We start from the raw sequence: 23,310 nt of genomic DNA on the forward strand, positions 1-23,310 counted from the left end.
ACAAATCTGAATGATATCGAAACGAGTCTAACAGCACCGCCCTGCGGCAGTCGTCAGACATTACAACACTTGGCCCGTTGAGGTGGCTTTTATTTTGAAAATCCAAACCACGTACGGGAAGTCGGAGGGGTAAATCAGCTGGCTGGAATCCGCAGAAATCAACAGGACTGTTTTCCCCTCACTTAGCTAGCTATCCATCTGTCAACTCCTATTTCTCCCCTCCTTCCTTGTTGCTGTCAAAAACGCCACCCTGGCGATGTCGGAGTCATACGGTAAGGAGGCTGTTTAAGACAGGCGGCCACCATTAACATCTTCGTGTAAGCCACAGAGCTGGGATGAGGCAGGTGTGTCGAGGGAGCCTTTTCTCATCGTAAATAGATAGCTGACAGGCTAACCGAGCTGTTGGGTAAGGCTGCTGGCCTTTGAAATGTCATGTCAGCTTAAGTAATAGCTCAGGGGGTTAAACAGTAGGTTTTACAGTGGTTCTGAAGACAAACTGTGATGGGTTTGTGAGGTTACGTATCCCCACGGAGGTTAGCGGAATGGACAGGAAGCTGGGAGTGATGAAGGTCTGACTGAGCTGTGTTTCCTGTAAATAACACACAATACAAACACTTACAAGAGGCTTTAAGGCCAGAGGATACCTCTTAAGGTAGTGGCTATGTATTTGTGAGGGGTTTATGTCTTAGCTTCGCCGTTTTTACATGAGGACGATCGTGGTTTTGAAGTGTAGCTGGGATGCTACCACCGTCAGCGTTAAGTGTGTTTATTTGTGGCTAAACTCACATTTACCCTTAATCCACAGGGGTGTGTTTATATTACCACAACTGATTATCATTACAGATTATGTGGTTTTTGAGGACAATACTGCTACTAATATTTGAGAGTTAAAAAATCCAAGCCACAAACACATCACTTTAAATATGTTTATTAAAGGAGACATATTATGGTCATTTTCCAGGTTCATAATTTTATTTTGGGTCACTCCTAGAATAAGTTTACACGCTTAAATGCTCAAAAAACACATTAGTTTTCTCATACTGTCCAGTGCTGCAGCACTGTATCCCCCCTCTGTCCTTTTAAGGCCCCACTGTCTGCTCTGATTGGTCAGCTCACACACGCCTGAGCCAGCACCGCTAACAACAACAGAGCAACTGTGTTAAATTAATTCTTACATGCCAAACTAGCTGCTAGGCATAAATTATGTAAATGTGTGACATGGTGTTACAAAGTCACAAAATTAAAGGTGGGACTACTGACGAGGCCTTTCAGGAGCAGTGTTTTCTGTGGGAGAGAGGAGCTTCTTTCAAAACCTCTGACATGCACAAGAACCTGTTAAACACACTGAAGGAAAGGAAACAAACGAAAAAAGCATAATAAAGAATTGTGACCAATATACATTTGTGCTTAATATTTTACAGTTGAAAAATGGCAACTAGCAAGTCCTTTCTTGTAGACAAACTATGTATTGGTCTGGCTGTTGTAATGACAGTCACGATTGCTGTGTTGTGTCGAGTGTATACGCCATTGTTTCTGTTTCCACCTCAGATTTCCTGTTTAAATTCCTGGTGATTGGGAATGCTGGAACAGGCAAATCCTGCCTGCTGCACCAGTTCATAGAGAAGAGATGTAAGTCACGAAGATGCAACACACCATTCATTATTTATTGTTAAGAGGTAGTTGCTCTAACCCCTGTCTAAAAGTCCTAGAATAGGGAAAACTCTGCAGGATATAAGGGTGGTTATCAGACAAATCACTACATACACTGACATACATTTCGTGACTTCACAGTCATTGGTTATAACAGAGTAAAAAATGGAAATGTGTTTAAAAAAAAAAAAGCACACTCTGTTTATGAGCAATCAACACGTATTGACATGTGAAAATTGGATTAGTTTTTTTTAAATGTGTGAAGTACAGATAGTGATATTCATTTTCTTTTAAAAGATACACTGCAGGCTTTCACTGTGCATTGCAGCTACCTAATAATAATGCCCACATATCATGTTTTATCTGTTGTATCCCAGTTAAGGATGAATCCAACCACACAATTGGAGTGGAGTTTGGCTCTAAGATCATCAGTGTGGTCAACAAAATGGTCAAACTGCAGATTTGGGACACTGCAGGACAAGAAAGGTTCAGGTAGGCAAAAACTCCAACATAACTCTACCCTTTAACCTCAATATAGACACAATGCAAACATGAAATTGGCCAAGACAGACAGTGATGGTTATAAAGTTGTGTGCCAGATTTTGTTGATGTGTTCAGTTTAATGTTTATTTATAGTGCTCATTTTGACATGAAGGTTCGGTGTGAAGTGCAATTTTTTGCTCAAAATTGGTGAGAGGTTGCTGAGCTGTACTTTTTCTGCCATGACAAGCCAAAATGTCCCTCAGGCATGTTGGCCCGCAGTGAGTTATCATGCGATATCTGACCACCTGCTCATTTTGTGTGTGTGTGTGTGTGTTTGCATGCTTTAGGTCTGTGACCAGGAGTTACTACAGAGGAGCAGCAGGAGCCCTGCTGGTCTATGATATCACCAGGTAAATGGTTTCAGATTGCCTGGTTTCAAGTCCCCAACTTATTTATTATTTGCCAGCTTCCCTCTACTTTCTAAATGAAACCTGTGTCTCTTCCTTCTTTGTCTTTGTCTCTGTACTCTGCAGTCGAGAGACATACAACGCTCTGACCACATGGTTGAGCGATGCCAGGATGCTGGCCAGTCAGAACATCGTCATCATCCTATGTGGAAACAAGAAGGACCTGGATGCTGACAGAGAGGTCACGTTCCTGGAGGCCTCACGCTTCGCTCAGGAGAACGGTAGGATGAGGATCTGAGCAGTTTGAGATTAAGTGGGATTATTTGATCATTTTCCTAAAGTAGCACTAGGTGTTGAACATTTAGTCAAAAAGTAAGGACATCATTTTTTTTTTTTGGCATGTCATCAGCACCTCAATGTTTTGGAAGTCAATGCAATTTATTTCTCTGTGCAATTGAAATTTATGTTTGTGTGTGTCAGAGCTGATGTTCTTGGAGACCAGCGCTCTGACAGGGGAGAATGTTGAAGAGGCCTTTGTCCAGTGCGCTCGGAAGATCCTCAACAAGATAGAGTCAGGTAGGATAACTGCAGTCCTCACCTACATAACTCTGACCCCCGACTCTTAATCCCTTCTTATCTCGACAGGATCAATAGAGGAAAGCTTATGTACGACTCCAGACCCCATTCAGCAGCTTTCAGGGAGAGTCTTCTGAGTTAAAGACTGAAACAACGCAAATCTTCATCATTTACAAGCCTTACACGTTCATATTGTTACAAAACAATTATTTGCAGGCCAACAGGCCATCTTTTCAGAGTTGGTGGAGATCCCAACATGAACCCCACCCTCTGTCTCTCTAATCATCTCGTCTCTCATTTTCAGGGGAGCTGGATCCAGAGAGGATGGGTTCAGGTATCCAGTATGGCGACGCTGCGCTACGACAGCTCCGCTCTCCTCGCCGTGCTCAGCCACAGGGCACCCAGGAGTGTAGCTGCTAGTCGACGCGCCCGCTAACATACACAGACAAGGTGAAAGGGCAGGAGTACCTGTGTGTTTGTACTGTGTGTGCATCATAAGATCATGATAATATGATCATTATCTGTAGCTCTCTTTCACATTGAAATTCTGCTCACTGTGCTCAGCCACCACTCGTCTTTCTGCTGTCAGTCATCTTGTGGTTTTCAAACCTCAGTCTGAATTCAGATTCAGAGTGGAGGGCAAAAAATATGATTTTTTTGCTGCTTCGTCAAAACAAATGTGAAAGGAAGGATGCCTTCAGTAATGTTATTCCAGAGGATTTTCATTCTGATAATAATTTACTAGAGACTGATATTCTGTTTCTGTTTCTGTCAACATATCAAAAAACTCTTTAATTCAATCAAGCCTAATCCAATATCAGATAAAACTTATTTAACTCTGCTTTTTAGTTGGATCCGCATGAAATTGTATTCACTCAAAGATAGCAGCCACCTTAATATGCCGGATTTTTGGCAACACCTTGGTTGCTAGTGTGTGTTTCTTGTAGCAGGACGGTGAATGTGAGCTTTCCTCAAAGTAAACGTAAGATGTTCATCATAATGAAGAAGTGTGTCAACATTGCTGATCACAGCCACGTAATTCTGTGTTATCTCTCTCCTCGTATGTGTGCATGTGATCAGTGTGTTTAAAGACAGGTTTGTTAAGACCAGGAGACGAACAGCCATGAGGAGGGCTTCAGGTTGCTGCGCTGGTGACTCCACCTGCAGAGAGCCGAAAAGACTTCCCACTCTCTCCCTTCCTCCCGCCCCACTCTCTCTCTCTCTCTCACACACACACACACACACACACACACACACACACACACACACACACACACACACACACACACACACAGAACTCTGAACATTTCCACCATCTCCACGGAAACCAGAGATCCGTCAAGCCTCCAACATTCTGCTCCACTATTGGATCAAACCCTCCTCAGCCCTCCAATCAGGATGTGAATTGCTGGCATGTGTGTAACTTCTCTCTCTCTTCTTTCTTCTTACCTGCTGTCACTCCTGCTTCATTTAGTACATATTTGGTTTTCTCACTCATCGCTTCCATCTAGAGGAATAGTCTATTACATGTTTGGAAATGGGCTTAATCGCCTTTTGTGTTCGATAAAGATAAAATATGTTAATTCGTTATCCAGAAAACTTAAGGTACCCCGTGCGCAGCACTAAACCACTAAAAGTCCACTGACTTCCCAAACATATCCCTTCTTACACACACGTTTTGCCCCAGTAAATTGCCCCAGCTTACCTTTGTTGCATTGTTTACATCCCATCATTCTCTACTATTACTCACCTGCCTGTCTCTTTATGCAGCTCTCTGCCTTTCTCAACATCCCCCCACACACACACACATCTTACACACTGTACAGCGTTTCTGTATATAGAGGTTGACGCATGTTTTCTCAAACAGAATATCAGAGTATTTAATTATGAAGAGATATTATATGTATATTGAAGTAGAAATCATATCCAGCATCTGTTTCATGCTCCACTGTATTATTATCATGTTAAGCTACAATACACTGGTAACTTGTAAGCAGTATGGACAGTACTGTTTGCAGCATTAATGTTTATTTGTAAATGGGACGAGTTGATTCTGGACAAACATGTTTATGTGGGAAAACTGCTGTTTCGTCATTGTTCAGGCTCATAGACTGAAAAAACAGACGGAGGCAACCAATCACACAATCGCTTTCTGTTCATTTATATCATGTTTGAGTGTTGAAGTTACACGTCATCTTTTTAATTAACAATCCCGCATTCACCTTTCCCGGACGGTGTAACACACTTCTTTATCCAAAGGATCTCAATTACGACAGAAGTCTCTCATTTATAAATGTTGCCTGTTTACATGAATACCTCACCAACTGTTGCCAGCTGTGGGGTCGTACTAACTGAATGCATTTTAACGTTTTAGCAATGCTATGATATCATATGATGTGTGTTTGATTTTTATTTGTTTCCAAAGATACTTCATGTCTCCTGTTCGGCCTCATAAAGCTCTCAATGAAAAAAACACTGAAATGTGGGAATTGTTTGAAGGATTTACAGCTGTGTTTTGAATTGGTGTATTTAAGCATTTCAAAAACATGTTATCTTAATTGTTTTGTTTTTTACATTTTGGCCCATGATTCATTGAACTTTTAAATCAAGCACACGTCAAACTGTAGAAATATTTCACATTTGATCTGATGGTGGCTTTGGCTGCTACACGTTGCTGTCTTGTGTTTATGTCATCGGCTCCTTTGTTTATATTTATGTATGTCAGGTTTTCTCTCGTCATTATGAATATCATGGATTTCTTATTTATTGTGTATGATAAAAGCATATGTTTTTAAAATAAAAAATGCGACAAATACAGTACTGTCTTTGGAAGGCAGTTTTTGTTTGTGTAGTCCATGTTTTTGGAGACGGATCATGACTTTATTGATGTTAGGTGCCGTTCTGAATGTCTTTTTCTACATTATTAGTTTAATTTGTACAGATGAATGTATGACAGTGAACAGACGGGTGGAAAAGTGATTTATTAAAAGCTTTGCACCACACCATTTAACCGCAACAGTCTTTTCCTCTAAACCATATAGAGTATGTACACACAGTATGTTAAAAGCCTAAAATGTAAAGTATATTGGAATCTTACAGTATTTTGTAGTTGTTAGACTCCATCAATAAATTAGATCAATTAGATTGTAACATCAGAAGGGGAGTTTATCAACAGTTAAAACTTCAGTACATCTGATGTCTTATTGGTCATAATCTCAATTTCTTCTTCATTACTCCTGATTACAATTAAAGTGTGATGACACTATATAAATATTAAGAAATATTTAGGCTCAGCATAATTTCAATGTATCTACAGTATTATAAAGTTTGGTCTCATTAACCAACTAATGACAAATTATGAATGAACTATCTTGTTTCAGAGATTGTCAAAATTCACCACACTACTTAAAATCTTATTGCACAAAATTTCACATCTGTAACAGGCTCTATGTTTGTAGTATAACTTCAAAACACTGAAAAACTAAATCATTACAAAAGCAAGTTATGTAATACTGAACTCAAGAGCTGCAACAACAAATCAATGCACACGTCTCCCACTGTCCCGTTGTTTTGTTCCGTACAATATTCACATCTATACGTCTTTATGGCACAGAGCTGATTATATCATAAATACTGAAACAAGGAAACAAAGAAGAATCTGATTTCTCATGATGATGACACTCAGTGTTGTGAAAGGACCAGGGGCATTATACAAAGGATTCAAAATCAGTTTTTGTCTTCTTGTGTGCGTACAACATTGTCTGATGTTAAATACATACACGTAAACATACCATACAAATATACAGAGATTCAACAGCTGAATGAATTATATTAAAACCTAAAGAGTTATCAAGGTATTCTGTACAAATATTATTTCAGAAATAGGAGTAATAAACAAAGTGCTATTTGGTTGGTCTTTCTTTAAAGTGTTCGCTGCCTTAGCCAGTAAGCAGTAAGTCAGCAATATGCACTCATGTATTTCTGACTAAAGGTAATTTAGGCATCAGCTTAATGTCTTGTTTCATGGTTACACTTTTGGTCCTAAAGCATATACAGTTACAATAATGATAGAGGCATTTGGCCTCAACAATAACCCCTTGATTGTTATGCTTTGAAAATAATCTAAATCAGCTAACCCCTAACCCTATTTAAGTCAATAACACGTGAAAGTGTTAATGAGCCCATGAGAAAATGCAACCGTCTCATCACACAACTGTGACTTTACGCACTGAGTTTGAGTTGTGATCAATCCATAAACAAACACAAACCATTAAATCTACACGAACAAGTTCACAGCACAAGTGACCTGAAAAGCTGTGAATCTCTCAAAACAGACACACTATTGTATGTAAATCAATATTTAAAAGTAAATTCCTATTCACACCGAAAGCTGCAAGAATCTGAGAAAAACTGACTGCCAATTAAGCCATTGCGTGTTTGGTTGCATCTATATGTGTATAATAAGTGTATGTGCTGTACATTCTTTGTGTTCGTGAGCTCATATTTCGTATCAGGAGCGTTTTTTAAGAGTGCTGCCATGTGCCTTCATTACCCCTGTGAGTGCACTGTGGTTTGATCCCTGTATAAAGAATAAGGGCACATTTTACAAAGCCTGTGTTTAAAGGGACGGTGTCAAAGTATGGCTGCATTTAAGACTCTACATTCTCATCAAAAATGTCTGAAAAATACAATTTACTTTCAGATAATTTTTTTTCTAGAGTCACTTATTCCCTGTAAAAGGTTTCTTGTATATATATTAAATTGATTTATATATTTTTAAAAAACATTAAGCCACACTGTGAATTTCAAAGTTCAAGGTTTTGTCAGTTTACATCCTGAATGAGAGAGTGACAGCCCAGTGCTCTATTCTACATGTGTGGGTATTCAGGGGAGATAGGCAATAATATGGCTTTGCTTATGTGTTTTCATCATGTGTGTCCTATCGGGAGCGAGCAGAGAAGCAGCGCATGTACTCAGTGAGCCAGGGGTTGAACTCCGGATGAACCAGCGTTCTAGCTTTGTCCACATCGGCAGACTTGGCCCTCCGACGCTCGGTCCTCTGCGTCTGGATCTGACGCTCCACCTCCCGCCTGGTCTTAGCACGTAGAGCCGACTCATGGATCTACCAGGACATTAAACACAACTGTCAGTTCCTGTGGACACTCAGTCACATACAGATCTAGTGCGAAAAACAGAAAGATCACCTCTTTAGTTGAAGCTGCGGGGCCAACATTGTGTGTCTTCCTGCTTGCGATGTCTGCGTCCTTCTCTCCTGAACCGTACAGAGCAAAAGGATGTCTGCTGTCCTTGCTGTCCTCTATGGGCTGCCGTGTTGCTGCAGGCCTAACTCGCTGGGAGCGCCAAGTATGTTTTGAGGATCTGGGGGGTTTGCTCTGCTGTGGTCCACCAGCATCTCTCTCTAAAAATACACAATCACATGAATGACTTGAAAAAGCTGTTTAGCTCAACAATGTACAGGCTTATATTGGTTTCCTGATTAATTCTGAATTGCCTTAGCCTGTCACCACAGCTGAAGGCATTGCAACCCCCACAAAAACAAGTTTAAAACGACCACCATTCTTTATCCTTTATTTATGCAGGCGCACCTTATTATTTATGAGAAGTTATTGATGAGTCTTTGTTTATTTTTCACTAGAAAAAGACGTGTCCTATCCGTGATGCAATAAAAAGATTTGTTTCCTAACAAAACATAAGGTTAAGGTGTGTTAGTGCAACTAAACACTTCATTTTAAAGTTAATTGGGATAATGTCATGAATCACAATTATGTTGGACATGATAATCACAACATGAAATTTTCATATCATCCCATGTCTAATTCTGACTCCATCTTAGTACAAGTGCATATTTTAATATTTGAATCACCTCTGTCTTGCTCCCTGCGAGCGACTGCTGACTGTTTGGTGGCTCTTTGCTCCTCTCTCTGGTCCTCTCTGTGCTCATCTCTCTGGTCCTCCTCTGGTACTCTTGTCTCTCTGGCACCTTCCAGCTGTTGGCCTGAGAGGAGTGAATGACATCATATGGTACAGCAGAGTAAGGTGCATACATCCCAATGTGTTGCTCAGCCTTTAAATCAGATATACAACTCTTTCTTGTTTTACCATGGACTGCAGACACACTCTCCTCCTCCTCTTGAAGAGCAAGCCTGGGTACAGTCCCTGTGCTTCTGTCCATCCTCGCCCCCTCACACTCCTCCAGCTCAGCCTGGGTCCTGTCCCTGCTGGTCTCAGCCCCGACCTGGTTCCTACCGGGAGGAAGGGGACTTCTTCCTCCGGAGTCTGAATCGGTGTCGGAGCCACTCCAGAACCAGGGGTTGTGCGTGTGCTCCAGCAGCCTCCGGGTCAGCCTGTACTTCAGCATCTCCTCATAACACTTTGTGTAGGTCTCCCATTTAGGGTCCTTGAACTTCTTCATGTACTCCGAGCGGATCCTCTTGGTCACCATCTTGGAACTCTCTGAAGATAAATCAGACCACAGAGCTGAAAACGCGAGCGTTGTTACACAGGTATGACAGGTCTGAGAGATATGTAACAGCTACTACTTTGCAAAAACTCTGTGTTATAACTTATAACCTGAACGAAGCCCTCATGAAATACAAGCTTTACTCTCTCTCATCCGCACTTCTTTGAGGTTTGGTGCCACCGCCAGACATTTAAACGATAACGTAAAGACAGTTTTAAACCAATGGCAGAGCAGCTGGAGGCTAAAGGACCCGCCCACTTCCGGGTTTAGCCTTCCTGCGACTCGCGCTGGAGAAATGGAAATAAAATTAAAAAAAAAGGAAATACGTTTTGAGGAAATCACAAACTGCGACATCTGCTCTGTAAACTTAATCTGCGTTTAATTTATTTAACGTTATACAATAATAAAAAAAAAAAGCCTCAGGTTAAAATCTGACCGACCGTTAAAACGCTGACGCCAGAAATATCTTGAACGTGCTGACGTAACTGCCACCCCCTCCTCTGATTGGCTGCCGTGATGTAAATGGCCGTGAGTGCTCCAAATTAAAGGTCAGCTGCGTTCACTGACTGCATGAAAACACTCCTGGATTTAATAACCTGCTCCGCTACAAACAAACAAACACAACCTTATTTCTTTGTTGCTTAAATGCTTTTTGTATCAAAATGCTTTGTAATAAACTCATATTAGATCGTCATCTCGGACTGTGTCGTATGCGCTGTTACACCATCGCAGTTGTCATTTAATTAACTCATCAGTCTCACGTTGTTCCATCCTATTATTACATCACCGCGACAAATGTGTCCATGTTATTTATAGCTGTCTGTTAATCATGTGGTAATATGGAATATCGATAATCGCCTGTCAGCGCTCGCAGATACAGCCTAGACTTAAAATCACACGGACAAGCCGTCGACTCCCATCTACGACAGTGCGCGGCCTGACAGCAGACATCCGGAGCTGTAAGAGTCTATATTCGTGTACAGTAAATATACTTACACTGGGTCGGATTTCACGGAAGCGGAGCGGAACAGATGGCGTTCACGGCGCTGCTGCTGTAATCACTGGCTGCGTCTCTTAGCTCCGCCCGCCCGAAGACGTTTTTAAAAAGCCCAACACACCCGCAACAGGTGGCCCGGGACCGACCGGGATGACAGGAATGCGATCAGGGTGGTTATGAGCCATTTGGCTGATAATGATCTCTATCAGACGCTAAAAGAGGATGAAAGGAGTATTTGTTTTATTGTAATCAGGCACTATGCGCAGATCCAACACATAAAGAGCTTAATTGAGTAATTTGTTGCTTGTTAAATGAGACTATAGAGCTCCACTTGGCCACTAATTGCTCCATGAAGTGCGTCAGCTGAATATTTATGCCCTTTAATGTGTCTTTTGTACCTGCATGTAATCAGGAGGTGGAGAAATAAAAATGTGGGTGTCACGGAAAAGGCGTAAAGGATGTCTTATTATAGGTTAAGGTCAATGGGGTGGTGTAGATGATGTGGGCACAGGGTGGTGCGCGCCTCAGACGCGCCCAGCACGCCCCTTTTGTCTCTTTAAACCCAGAGCCAACCCCACATCCCGATAACCTGTTGAGCTTCTATGCATATAAGGTTGGGCCGCGGAGATGCCCCGCGGGGCTGGTTGTGTCTAAAGATGGTATGGGGGCGCGTATGGTCGCGCAGGGCAGGCAGATCAACGGGATACAGAGCCGGGTGTCGGGTGTCCCATGCTACTGATCTGCTCGGTCTAAAGCGGAGCCTCTGCTGCTGCCCGGGCACATTCCTGGCAAGTCAAACTCCGACTGTCAGAGTCTTTCATTACCTCTGTCACCCAGCAGAGGCCCACCTGTCCCCCTCACCCATCCAACCGAGCAGGGAGCTGTGCCAGCACCCCTGTCGACCTCTATGAACTCCCTCTTGCAACTCATCATCTGATTGGTTCATTGGATAGCGGCAGTGTGTGTCATGTGTTTAATTGAGTCAATTAAGCCTCTCCTGGGCTTAATTGTTATGATAATTTCGGTCAATTTGTCCAGTTTTCCCTCAATTCTTCCTCGAATTTGAAGATTATTTGTATTTGCACCTTTTGGTTTTAGCACCTTTTCAGTACTTCAGTTGTAATTTTCACTCAGGCTTTTGTTTTTCATCCTCTATCTCTCTCTTTACCCTCCCTCTGGTAGAAAAACAAGGCCAGGGTCAGAAATACCAAATAATGGACTTTAATAAATTATCAATATGTATATACACTTACATTCACATGTGTTGGGCAACATGTTTTGTTGTTATTTTTTTTATTAAAGTTTTTTTGGGTGGATGCATGGTTCAGTGATGTTTTCACAGCCTCTCTCCGTGCAACACAGACAACAGACAGCTCTAAAATATGCACATTAAAAGGATAACAAAATGCATATGAATGTCAGCAGCGCAGACAGAAAGTCCATTGACAGCAGAGTGCTGCTGTGCCGCAGAGGTTGATCCTCCTTCTCGCATGATCCCCAGATAGCTGGTGGTGTTTGTGGAGATGATGGAGAAGCTGGAGAAGAAGATGGAAGATTTAGAAGCACTTCCTGTGGACAATGCTGGGGCCTGCCTCGTCGTACTCCTGCTTGGAGATCCACATCTGCTGGAAGGTGGACAGGGAAGCCAGGATAGAGCCACCGATCCAGACGGAGTACTTCCTCTCGGGAGGGGCAATGATCTGGAGGAGAGGGAAGAGGAGAGAATCGATCAGCAAAGTGCCACTCATGTAATTTGTTCAGTAGATTCTTGTGCGTAATTATCAGTTTTATGCGTTTCCGCTCTAATGTTCTTGTTGTCATGATATTTACCTTGATCTTCATGGTGCTGGGGGCCAGAGCAGTGATCTCCTTCTGCATACGGTCAGCAATACCAGGGTACATGGTGGTACCACCGGAGAGCACATTGTTGGCGTACAGATCCTTACGGATGTCAATGTCGCACTTCATGATGCTGTTGTAGGCGGTCTCATGGATACCAGCAGACTCCATACCTGGTCAGGTGAGAGGGACAAGTGTTAAGAGGAGGAGGAGGGGGGGTAACCAGTTTGGCTCAATATTACCAGGTAGGAGAAGATGAAGGATTATCTGACGTACCAATGAAGGAAGGCTGGAAGAGGGTCTCAGGGCAACGGAACCTCTCGTTACCGATGGTGATGACCTGACCGTCGGGAAGCTCGTAGCTCTTCTCCAGAGAGGAGGAGGAGGCAGCGGTGGCCATCTCGTTCTCGAAGTCCAGAGCCACATAGCAAAGCTTCTCCTTGATGTCGCGCACGATCTCACGCTCGGCTGTGGGGGGACAAGTTGATGAGAGATTAGTGAGAGTGACAGAACAGCCGAGAGCGCAGACATAGTGTGCGTAAAACTAATTAAGTTGGCTGAAACTACGAAAGTTATCTAAAGTGACGGAAATGTCTGAAGCTGAAAATGAGTTTTCTGTTTTTCTTAAACATACAGCCACATCTCCGTTTGCACTGTGCGTCTTAATACATTTTTATCATTTTAAATTTAGATTTTTCAGTAGTTTTGGGAAAGAAAATATGAAGTTATGATAATAATTTAAGTTCTATTATGCCATAGAGTGTCTGTCTTAAAAGTGGTCTAAGCTTCAGCCTTTCAGGTGCTCACCGGTTGTGACGAAGGAGTAGCCACGCTCAGTCAGGATCTTCATCAGGTAGTCGGTAAGATCGCGACCAGCCAAGTCCAGACGCATGATGGCGTGGGGCAGGGCGTAACCCTCATAGACTGGGACGTTGTGGGTCACACCATCACCAGCATCCAGCACAATACCTAGAGAGAGGCAAGGCGAGAGTTCAGTAAAGTCCAGGCGACACAGAAACCTCAAACATGACAAGTTTTGTGCGTAAATATGTGGGTAAAGTGGGTGATTGAAGGATGATTTATAAAAACACACAGATTGTATGTATCATAAGAGCAATGAAATAGCATAAACAGTCCCAGGGAGGCTGGTCGACTGTGCGTAAAAGTTGTGCGTAAAATGGCTAAAGTGGGGTATTGGCACAATAATAGCTCAGTTAATACTATGTGTTGTGATTGTTACGTAATTTTATCAGTTCCATTTATCAATGATGTTATATTCTAGATAAAAGCGTCTGTTTGTTTGTATTGTATGTGTGTCTGTCTGTGTGTTTGTGTGTTGCAGCTGTTTGATGTTGTCAGTCTCACCAGTGGTACGACCGGAAGCGTACAGGGACAGCACAGCCTGGATGGCCACATACATGGCTGGGACGTTGAAGGTCTCAAACATGATCTGGGTCATCTTCTCTCTGTTGGCCTTGGGGTTCAGGGGAGCCTCAGTGAGCAGGGTGGGGTGCTCCTCGGGGGCAACTCTCAGCTCGTTGTAGAAGGTGTGGTGCCAGATCTTCTCCATGTCGTCCCAGTTGGTGATGATGCCGTGCTCAATGGGGTACTTCAGAGTCAGGATACCCCTCTTGCTCTGGGCCTCGTCGCCGACGTAGGAGTCCTTCTGACCCATACCGACCATGACACCCTGAAAGGGGAGGAGAGGACGAGATAATGGAAATGTTACGTCGAATAGTCCAAAGAGAGGTATGACCTTCTTCTGGTCAGATTAAAGTCTTTACTGTGCGGTGCAAAAGGCATGTTGGTCATTGTGCAGTGTGCCAAATAACAGCGTGGGTCACAGACACAGAAAGAGCAATTGTGCCACTGTCAGTTCATCTGTGACGAATTTAGTCTCAAGCCTTAAAGGCCACATTGCTGCTGGTAAAAGGAGCCAAGATTACATGGCTCAAGGTACATAATGCCACGCTGTTATCACCCACACAGACAACTACATTCTAACACTGAAATAGTCCAATTTAAATCTTAGTCTCCAATGAGATGCCTCAGCCAAAATATTTTACATCAGGCTGAAAGAATATTTGTTGTATTTTTTGTAAAATAAGTGTATTTCTCCTCTATGAATTGTCTGAGGAGTAACGTTTTACTGTATTAGTGAAATTTATTTTTTATTATCTCCAATTTCTTCTTCCAGTTTGTCTTATGTGTCTCATGTGTGTGATGGGTTTTCTCCGCTGTTTACCTGATGACGGGGGCGACCGACGATGGAGGGGAACACTGCCCTGGGGGCATCGTCTCCGGCGAAGCCAGCCTTCACCAGGCCTGAGCCGTTGTCGCACACAAGGGCGGTAGTCTCATCGTCGTCACACATGGTGGCTTCTGTCAGGGAGGAGGGGGGAGGAAAAGAGGTGAGCGCACAAGATTCACATGGCGACACAGACTGAATGTGACAGAAATGACTTCAGAACTAACACTTTGTGTCTTGTTTCTTGTAATCTCACTCTAGGAGTCTGTAAATATGTAAAAGACTCGAATATCTGTGTAACTACAGGAGCATGACCAGGAGCGTTCCTGCGCTAAATGTACCCATGGCACACTGACACCAGGGCATCTACACATCATGAAAAAGCCTGTTTAAACCTATAAACTCACATTCAAAATGAACAGTATGGAACTCAACGTTTTCCTTCAGATATCTATCTCAATTTGATGAGTCTGGACTGGTGATCTGTTCTTTATATTGGTCTAATTTGGCAGGTGTGAAAAGCAAAATCAACCCACTAGGTTGGTCTAAGATTCAGGTAAAGCTAGAATCAATCTCCCCTCTCTCAGGTAAACTATCAAGGCTTTTTAATTTAGTCTGAAGGCGCATTGCCTCTGGCTGCATCAGCACCTTTTCTGATTCAATGTCACACCTCAGAAGATGCTATCAGTCTACTTTATCTATCAGTCTATCTATCAACAATTTCAAGACCTGGTAGTTCAGATCAGACCTCCTGTGAGATCTCAGCCTACTGTTTACAACTCTGTCCCTACTCCTTCAACAGCAGGCCTCTCCTACAGTCTGTCCTCCAGTGGATCTGCCCACGTGTCCTTCAGTAGTATCTGGTCCTAGGCGTCCTGCCCCTGGCTAACTTCAGCTCCAGTAGATGCTCCCGTGTTACGGCCTAGTCTGATGCTCCAACCTGGGTGTGTGTCTTCAGGAGTCCTCGCAGGGTCTTACCTTAGGAGTGTGTCTGCGGCTCGGAGAGAGGAAAGACCCAACCAGTGATGTTGCTGAACCAGCTACGGTCCTCTGTGCTGCCCGTCCACCTTATATACCCAACCTCCGCCATTCACAAACCTCGGCACGGGCCCCCATTCGGCCCTCTGCCATATTTGGACGCTGACAGGCCGAGGGTGAGGAGTGGGTGGGTGTGGATTGGTGGGTGTGGTGGTGTGGGGTGCAGTGGGGAGGCGCGCCCCGCGGAGGGAAGGAGGGAGCTCCATCCAGGAGAGGATCAGGAGTGACGCTGCGCGCCCCCGACCAGGAGAGAGCGCGCGCCATATATGGAACTGTCGCTTTGACCTCCCATCGAGCCTCGCGGTCCCACCTCGAGGGCCGTATAAGGAGCGCGCGGGCCATTGGGGGTTTTCTAGGGGAGACGCCAGTTGCTACCAACCAGGGTTATAGATTTGGTACTAGTAGGCCTCATCCAGCCTTAAAATGGGAAAATGCTGCTCTCATCTGAACAGATTTAGACCCCAGAGAGAGCCAGGACCCAACTATTGACTGACAGGTGAACCAGGAACAGAGCTGCAGCCACACAGTGTCGATTCAGGATAATCAATACACATCATGATGATCAATACATGAAAACACAAATTGATTAAAGCTGAGGAGGAACATTCTGCATGGAAACAGCTTCATACGTGTGCTTCACTATTCCACTCACAACATGTCAGTCATGAATCTTATTTTAATATGTGTAATTAATTAAATTTAATACTGCAGCCTGATTGAACCAGCCTGCATAAAAATGAGTCTAATGAGTGATGAGCAGAAAACTGGAGGCCTTTATCAATATATTTGTCCCATCTTCAGCCTTATATGTGTGATATGCTGTGATAAAAAAAATCAATAAGATTATTGATGATTGTGCACAGAAGATCTTTTTCTTTGCAACCTGGGAACCCATTTTCTTGATTATGTAACATCAGCACAGTTTTTTTTTCATATGCACATTATTTTCTAAATGACTTTAATTCAAAATCTGCCCCTCTTCAGACCACATGCCCTGAAATCCACACAGATCCGTCTGAGTCTTTTTGAATAAATAAGGAGAGAACCACTAAACAGCCAACAGCTGAAACCGTATCTGTAGGAGCTACTCTGCTCTGTCACTGGAGCACTTGGATTAATTATAACTCCACTGGAGGAGGGGAGCTAGCGTACGTGCATGTGTGTGTGTGTGTGCATTCAGGAGAGAGAAACCCAGTGTGTGTACATGCATGCACATGTGTGTGTTGTGGTATGAGAGAACAGAAGGAGTGGAAGAGGAGGTGTGAAAGAGCATAAATATAAGTAATAAACTCAAAGGAAACAGTGAGAATTGTAGAGAGAAAGACAGAGATGAGTTTAAAAAGGCAGAGAGACTAAATCAGCTTGATCTGGTGAATTAAAAGAGCTGAGGCTCAAAGGAAAGAGACTCTAATGGCAACTGGGGATTCCTACCAAAGACACAAAATTCAAAATAAGACAAAATCAGTGCAAGGCAGCATCTAGATGAAACATCAACACAACAAGAGATGTTTGAAAATGTAGCTTATTGTTTCATAACCTCACAAAAAGCAATTAAACAGGCACCATGTAGTTTTGGACATGAAATTCAGAATTCAGAAGAAAAGTCAGAATTTTAATGTTTACAATATGAATGAGGTAATAATACAAACTCAGAAATGTTGATTTTTTCCATATCTGAATAAACAAGCTGTTCTCAAAGGAAAAAATGAAGATCTTCCTCTTCTGATTAAAATGTCTTTCCAAGAACTACATAGCACATCTCAAAGAAATAATGGTAATAAAAAAAGGGTTGGTCATAATTGTTGGTACCAACATGTGATTTATATTATTTATTTGTCTTTATTCAAACTTGAAAATCATTGAGGGCTGTCCCTAACTAACAATGATGAGAGAAAAATTAAAACAGGTAATACTGTACATAAAAAAAAGACATTTGGGGTTGGTAAAGTGTCATAAATAGTTGATAATTCCCCTCAAATGCATTAAAACTAAAGTAACAAGACTGTTTTGATATTGTAAGGAGTAGAAAGTACAGATATTTGTGTTAAAATGTAGGGAGTAAAAGTAAAACTTAAACTTAAACTTACTTAAATACTCAAGTAAAGTATAGATACCTGAAATATATCCTTAAGTACAGTAAGTAAGTAATGAAGTATTTTCACTTTGTCCCTTTTTTACTTCCGGCAACTTCCCAATATGGACCCTGTAGATACACACAAACACATGCCTGCTATGGTCTCGTATTATAACCTAAAGGTGGGTTCACGTGGGAGCAGATAAATGTTAACATACAGTGAAATCTTTCATGACATAGATTCTTAATATAGCCACAAAAGGAAGCATCAGTCTTGATTGTAAGTGGTTGGGTAGGACATATTCACTGCCTGTGTAAACACAGATTTATGGACAGGGGCAAGAAGAAGAGATCTTTAGACCTCTCGTACCTATTTTAATCAGGTGTTAGCTGAGCAGTGATGTAAACTTGCATTAACTGGCCCTGCCGGTTTTCATAGAGGATTGTTTCTGCACTTAAAAATACAAATTTAACATTGTGGCAATATAAGCTGTCAGGGGGAATCCTCAATGGTTCATTAATGTGTCAAGAAAAAGCAGAGTAAGAAAAGGTAGGAGGGGGGGAAATCTTCGAAGTCGACAGGGAGATCGGGTGAAAACGTGGAGGGTTGCATGGGTGTGTGTGTGTGTGTGTTGGCTCTGGGTCAAGGGGCGGAGGGGCTGCAGAGCAAGGTAGAGCTACTTTTAAGCACTTGTGAGCCATTTTGGAACCAGAGGGCCCGTGAAACGCCTAAAATGTAAAGGGGCTGGCAGTTGTCGGGGAGCAACAGAAAGAGGGGAGAGGAGGTCAAAGGGGCCGAGGGGGAGGAGAGCCGAGGGGGGTCTCCTGGAGAGTGCAAGGGGAGGAGACAGAGGCAGGTGGCAGCAAACATGAGTTCAGTCTGTCAGAAGACGTGAAACACTCAGCCAGCTGAGGGAGAGACTTTGGACAAGGAGAGAATCTTTAGTGTTTTATCTTTTAGAAATACACTATTCATTTTTTTATTGTTATTCTAAGTGTTATAGTGATCATGTCATGTATTTTAGCCAGTTAAAAAGGGGGGAGAAAAGTGCACGGGTCTAATGGATGCTTGTTTTTGTAGTCATTTGTACAAACGGCAGTCTGCCTAGCTGCCTGTTGGGTTAGATTTTTATTTCAGTCAGCGCTCTCTCTCGCTCTCATGAGAGCACAGAGGGTGAGAGTGTCAGAGGAAGTAAGAATAGCACACGCCTCGGCATTCAATCGCTGGAACCAATACACTCGCTGTACACGAGGGTCCTACCTTTTTAAGTGTGGCAGGGTGCTCAGTGACTGAGGCTCCTGTGCTGCATGTACAGACAGGAGTCTTGTTGGAGATTTGAATTAGTTTCTCAGGTGTTACAGTGAAGAAAGGCTGCGGATACAGACACTACTGATACTGAGGATATTGTAAATGGACAGGTAAAAGTGCTTAGGTTCCTATTTTTTTAGCCAGGTACATTGTTCAACAGTTCATTGAATCAAGACAGACTTGTGAATAAGTGAACATATCCTTTAAGAAGCAGTACCCCCAAATTTTTCCTGTTCTGCTTCATTTTGTTGGTGATGTGCTGCACAAATTAATTTCTTGCTGAGTCTGCACTGCTTTCTAATAATGCTCTTAATGAGACACAGTGGAGTGAGAGGTGTTAGACATGGTGCCTCATGTCCAAAGTCAGTCCAAACATCTACTACAGTAAAAAGCCATTGGTCTAATCTGTAGTAGAAGGTGGTGTTTGGTTTCTGCTTCATGGCTCACAGACAAAAACAAGAGGTGAGGAGAAGCTAATTCACAGCAGAGACACAGGATTCGGAGCAGGATCAGTGGGACTGTTGGGCCAAAACTTAAAATTGAGATAAAATGATGCTTTATGAGACCACTCTCTGCATGGACTACAACCAACTGTGGTGGTGTGGCATGGCTGAGCAATCAAAACACCACATGAACTTATAAAGAATCCTTTTTTTCCGGACCAAGTTGCTTATTATTACATTCACTGTCCCATCTCCTGACCAATAAGGCTTTGTGTTACAAACAACATGCTATCCCATGAATTTGTTGTGTAAGGCCGAAAAGGGTCAGATCCTCAGTTCCACTAGGTCCTCAAATAGCCCGGGGCCGATACAGAGAAAAGCAGAGGGGAGCTGCAGCACATGGAGTTGGAATTGGAAACCCATGCAGGGATGAGAGACACCGTGTGCGCTGTGTGAGCCAGCTGAGCAGAACAAGAGCACAACTGCTGCTTCTGCTGGAGGGGTTGGTTTATTTTTTTAGGACACCACGAGCTCAAAGGTCAACAGCTCTTACACTTATGCTCTTACCACATGAATATTTATAAACATGTCTAGAGGGAGAGTATAATTCATCAAAATATTCAGTGGTATTTCACAGCATGGCTTTACTTCTTGTGCCTGAACCGTTTTGAAATAACTGCTCTATCGCATCAAATACACACGTGAACATGATTTTAAATATCTTACCTGGCTGATGGATACTTGATTCATCTTTATAAACTGTTAAACTGCCCCACACGTGCAACACACACATAGACTACAGCTGATACAAAGCGCTGCCGCCCGACTTTTAACACTTAAACGGGAAGCGACCACATCACACCAACTTTTGCTGCCCTTCACTGGTTACCTGCAAGTTTTTACAATTGATTATGAGACTTTACTGCTTGTTTTTAAAGCCTTGAATGGTCTGGCTCCTGCTGATATCTGTGATTCTGCTGCTTGAGCTCCTCTGACAGCGTCCATTGTCCCAAAATCTGGACTTGTGAACAGAGGTGACCGGGACAACCTCCTTTAAATCTCTACTTGAAAACTCACTTTTATCATATGACTATTTCTCAACAAATGGTATATATTTATTTGAATTTTTTTATTTAATTTCTTGTTCAAATCTCCACCTCTGTGTTTTATTGTGTTTACTCTATGTCTTTTATTGTAAAGCACAAGATAAATCTGTTTTTGAAAGGTGCTATATAAATAAAGTAATTATTATTGTTATTATGCATTTATTGCTTTGCCAGGAATGGGTCAGGTCTGTCTACGTGCCAGCAAATGTAACAATGTGCAGAGTCTATTTACACGAGAAGCTCAGCACACTGTCAACACATCCAACCAACAGCTGGACACACATTACTCATATCATTACCATGAAGTTTTATTTAGGTACAGTATGATAGACTGGATGAACATTGATCCCACTTTGACCTGCAGAAAGCAGTGAACACTTGAGAGCCTCTCTGCAGCTTTAAGTGTGAAGCAACATCGCCACCTACTGACAGCCTGACGCACTGCACGGAAACACAGGAAGTTACTTAGTTCAGAAAACAGTGATTCTGTCTCCTCTTTCCATCATTTTTAGGCTCTATAGTCTCTATAGGGGAATGGTGATTTAAGGGTCATTTTAAAGGAACAGTTCACCCAAAAATTTAAATTCGGTCATTATCTACTCAACCCCATGCCGATGGAAAGTTTTCGGAAGTCCCAAGATCCCAAATTGATTTGAAAAGACGCTATTTCCAGCCTCTACGCATGGTCAAGCTCATGAACCCACTTCAAGTGGGATGCAAGCTACTGCTTTTAGCTTAGAAGCTACAGTGTACTTTAAAAAAGGGTGCAAATAACATCTCTTCAAATGAATTTGGGATTTCAGGGCTTCAGAGGACTTGGATTACACTGGATGAGCTGCAAGGAGCCATTTTGTTTCTGTTTTGGTCGATTTTCTAACGTTTTTGAAAACAAGTCCCCATCTTCTTTAGTTGTTTAGGAGAAAACTGCAACACTGTTTCACTGTGAAGCTCCAGAAATATTTTGTGGACTTAAAAACAAAACTTCACCAGACTTTCCATCAGCATGATAGTGAGTAGATAATGACTAAATATTCATTTTGGGTGAACTGTTCCTTTAAGATACAATAAAATAATATATTAAATAAATTATCAAAACTACCTTACAGATCTGACAAAGTTTGAGTTATGGTTAAGGACAACTGTGAAATACAATTTAAAGTTCTCTAATAAAAAACAAAAAGAAAATCAACATTTTCAAACCCATTTAAATAAATTCTGATTTAATACTTGTGTACAGTGTATGTGCCTCAACAGAACAAGCAGCCAAAGCCTCAGAAACAGCTGAACAACAAAACCCACAAATAAAAACTTATTAATATCTCACTTTATTTACTTTTACATAGAAGTATAATAATTTAACAACCACAAAAATAATTAAAAATCTATAATATATCATTTAAGCCATATTATTTAGAACTCATAACATACAAGTTATAAAAATGAACCACCGGCACTCTTCTGTGATTTGTTAAAAGACACGTTTCCATCATTATCTGAGAGACTTTAAGCATCTTCACTGATCAGCTTTAGTCTGTGGTGAGAGGTTTAGAGTGGTGAGGTGATTTTTTAACTAAACATAACTTCTTTAAATTACATCATTTTAATGGGAAGGGTTTGGTAATATTACCAACCGACCTCCACAGGACACACAAAACTAGTCTGGACATGTGATGTTCAGAGAGGATGATCAAGGCATCATTTAACTTTGAAATAAAGACTAACACGTAAAGAAACCACTTGCCTTTTAGGTGAAATAATTCTAGCAAAAAGAAAATGAAGAACATGAAAACAGCCCATAATAAATCATCTGCAGCATACAGTCTCACAAAATATACAACCATAGAGCGATTACTATTGTACTCAGACAACATTACTCGGCTATTCAAATGGGCAATAACTAATGATCAATGCTGTTTCAGTTTATCCCGACACTGTCCCTCCTTTATGATCAAGGCCAAGTCATCGTAATTTCTGTTAAGGGGCCACAATCCAGTTTTAAGAGTCTCTGTGCACCACTGACTTCAAATCGTGAATGAAAAGTTACATTCACAGTAACTCAAGTTTCTAATCCCTGTCAAGAAAAAACAAACATATTACAAAAAGTCCTTCAGAGATGTGCACTTAAGTTTCCAGTCTTTTCCTTTCAGTCAGAAGCGATTTTTAGATTTAATTTATGTGTCAGGAAGCTCCTCCACCATACAAGTCAATAAAAATATAGGAAACATTGAAGAGAGACTGATGTGAACAATGTGTGATTATTTGTAAAGATGTGTATATATCCTGAACTGTGCATCAATGTTTGCTAAGAGCCTCTCAAACATGACAAACATCATATAACCTTTGTTCTTCGAGCCTGTTTGGGCATAAATAAAATGACTCATAGTTGTAAAGTTATCCGTTAAACTCACATTTACGAGACAAAACTGTCCCAGCCACACTACACAGACCTGAGCTCAACAAACAGAGGATTTTTCCTCTGTTTGTTGAGGATTTCTTTTTAGTCATTTCTCATGAGAAAAACACCCAGTCTACAGTCCTTTTAGTGCTTTAGCAGAGGGCATTTACATGTCTGGCGTTACACTCCGGTCTAGACTCCCCCTGAGCAGTGAAGTGGGCATTTACCATCCAAATATTTACCGAGCAGAATCATTACCTCTTA

At 42.0% G+C, this 23,310-nt stretch overlaps 3 protein-coding genes across 4 annotated transcripts; 1 reads left to right on the top strand and 2 right to left on the bottom strand.

The window, feature by feature from the left end:
- Positions 1 to 115: 115 nt before the first annotated feature.
- rab4a (RAB4a, member RAS oncogene family) lies at positions 116 to 5,933 on the top strand. The gene is made up of 8 exons (XM_073464047.1): positions 116 to 272; positions 1,549 to 1,629; positions 2,028 to 2,142; positions 2,481 to 2,543; positions 2,667 to 2,821; positions 3,021 to 3,116; positions 3,421 to 3,566; positions 4,197 to 5,933. The coding sequence occupies exons 1-7, from the start codon at positions 257 to 259 to the stop codon at positions 3,534 to 3,536; spliced, it is 642 nt and encodes a 213-aa protein (XP_073320148.1). The 5' UTR covers positions 116 to 256; the 3' UTR covers positions 3,537 to 3,566; positions 4,197 to 5,933.
- An 837-nt stretch (positions 5,934 to 6,770) lies between these two features.
- Positions 6,771 to 10,653, bottom strand: ccsapb (centriole, cilia and spindle-associated protein b). Of its 2 annotated transcripts, XM_073464045.1 has the most exons (5): positions 10,594 to 10,653; positions 9,237 to 9,590; positions 9,001 to 9,132; positions 8,321 to 8,535; positions 6,771 to 8,238 (listed from the first exon to the last, which is right to left on the bottom strand). In XM_073464045.1, exons 2-5 carry the CDS (start codon positions 9,577 to 9,579, stop codon positions 8,056 to 8,058), a joined length of 873 nt encoding a protein of 290 aa, XP_073320146.1. In that variant the 5' UTR covers positions 9,580 to 9,590; positions 10,594 to 10,653; the 3' UTR covers positions 6,771 to 8,055. The 2 variants fall into 2 exon arrangements, with proteins under 2 accessions (XP_073320146.1, XP_073320147.1); XM_073464046.1 differs by lacking the exon at positions 10,594 to 10,653 and having other exon boundaries at positions 7,968 to 8,238; positions 9,237 to 9,636.
- A 1,217-nt stretch (positions 10,654 to 11,870) lies between these two features.
- acta1b (actin alpha 1, skeletal muscle b) lies at positions 11,871 to 15,725 on the bottom strand. The gene is made up of 7 exons (XM_073464048.1): positions 15,660 to 15,725; positions 14,679 to 14,815; positions 13,799 to 14,123; positions 13,241 to 13,402; positions 12,710 to 12,901; positions 12,425 to 12,606; positions 11,871 to 12,294 (listed from the first exon to the last, which is right to left on the bottom strand). Exons 2-7 carry the CDS (start codon positions 14,805 to 14,807, stop codon positions 12,151 to 12,153), a joined length of 1,134 nt encoding a protein of 377 aa, XP_073320149.1. The 5' UTR covers positions 14,808 to 14,815; positions 15,660 to 15,725; the 3' UTR covers positions 11,871 to 12,150.
- Between the last annotated feature and the right edge of the window lie 7,585 nt (positions 15,726 to 23,310).

This window comes from Pagrus major, chromosome 4 (assembly GCF_040436345.1).
Source record: "Pagrus major chromosome 4, Pma_NU_1.0".
Classification (NCBI taxonomy): Eukaryota; Metazoa; Chordata; class Actinopteri; order Spariformes; family Sparidae; genus Pagrus; species Pagrus major.

What these genes read in the sequence shown, in the direction of transcription:
- rab4a (XM_073464047.1), top strand. An exon ending in CTGGTCTATGATATCACCAG is followed by an intron (nt 2,544 to 2,666) that starts GTAAATGGTTTC and finishes TGTACTCTGCAG; the next exon opens with TCGAGAGACATACAACGCTC. An exon ending in CCTCAACAAGATAGAGTCAG is followed by an intron (nt 3,117 to 3,420) that starts GTAGGATAACTG and finishes TCTCATTTTCAG; the next exon opens with GGGAGCTGGATCCAGAGAGG.
- ccsapb (XM_073464045.1), bottom strand. Translation starts at nt 9,579, where the DNA reads ATGGTGACCAAGAGGATCCGCTCGGAGTACATGAAGAAGTTCAAGGAC. An exon ending in TCGCAGGGAGCAAGACAGAG is followed by an intron (nt 8,536 to 9,000) that starts GTGATTCAAATA and finishes GTGTATTTTTAG; the next exon opens with AGAGAGATGCTGGTGGACCA. An exon ending in CCGCAGCTTCAACTAAAGAG is followed by an intron (nt 8,239 to 8,320) that starts GTGATCTTTCTG and finishes ATGTCCTGGTAG; the next exon opens with ATCCATGAGTCGGCTCTACG.
- acta1b (XM_073464048.1), bottom strand. Translation starts at nt 14,807, where the DNA reads ATGTGTGACGACGATGAGACTACCGCCCTTGTGTGCGACAACGGCTCA. An exon ending in CGCTTCCGGTCGTACCACTG is followed by an intron (nt 13,403 to 13,798) that starts GTGAGACTGACA and finishes GCCTCTCTCTAG; the next exon opens with GTATTGTGCTGGATGCTGGT. An exon ending in CTACTCCTTCGTCACAACCG is followed by an intron (nt 12,902 to 13,240) that starts GTGAGCACCTGA and finishes GTCCCCCCACAG; the next exon opens with CCGAGCGTGAGATCGTGCGC.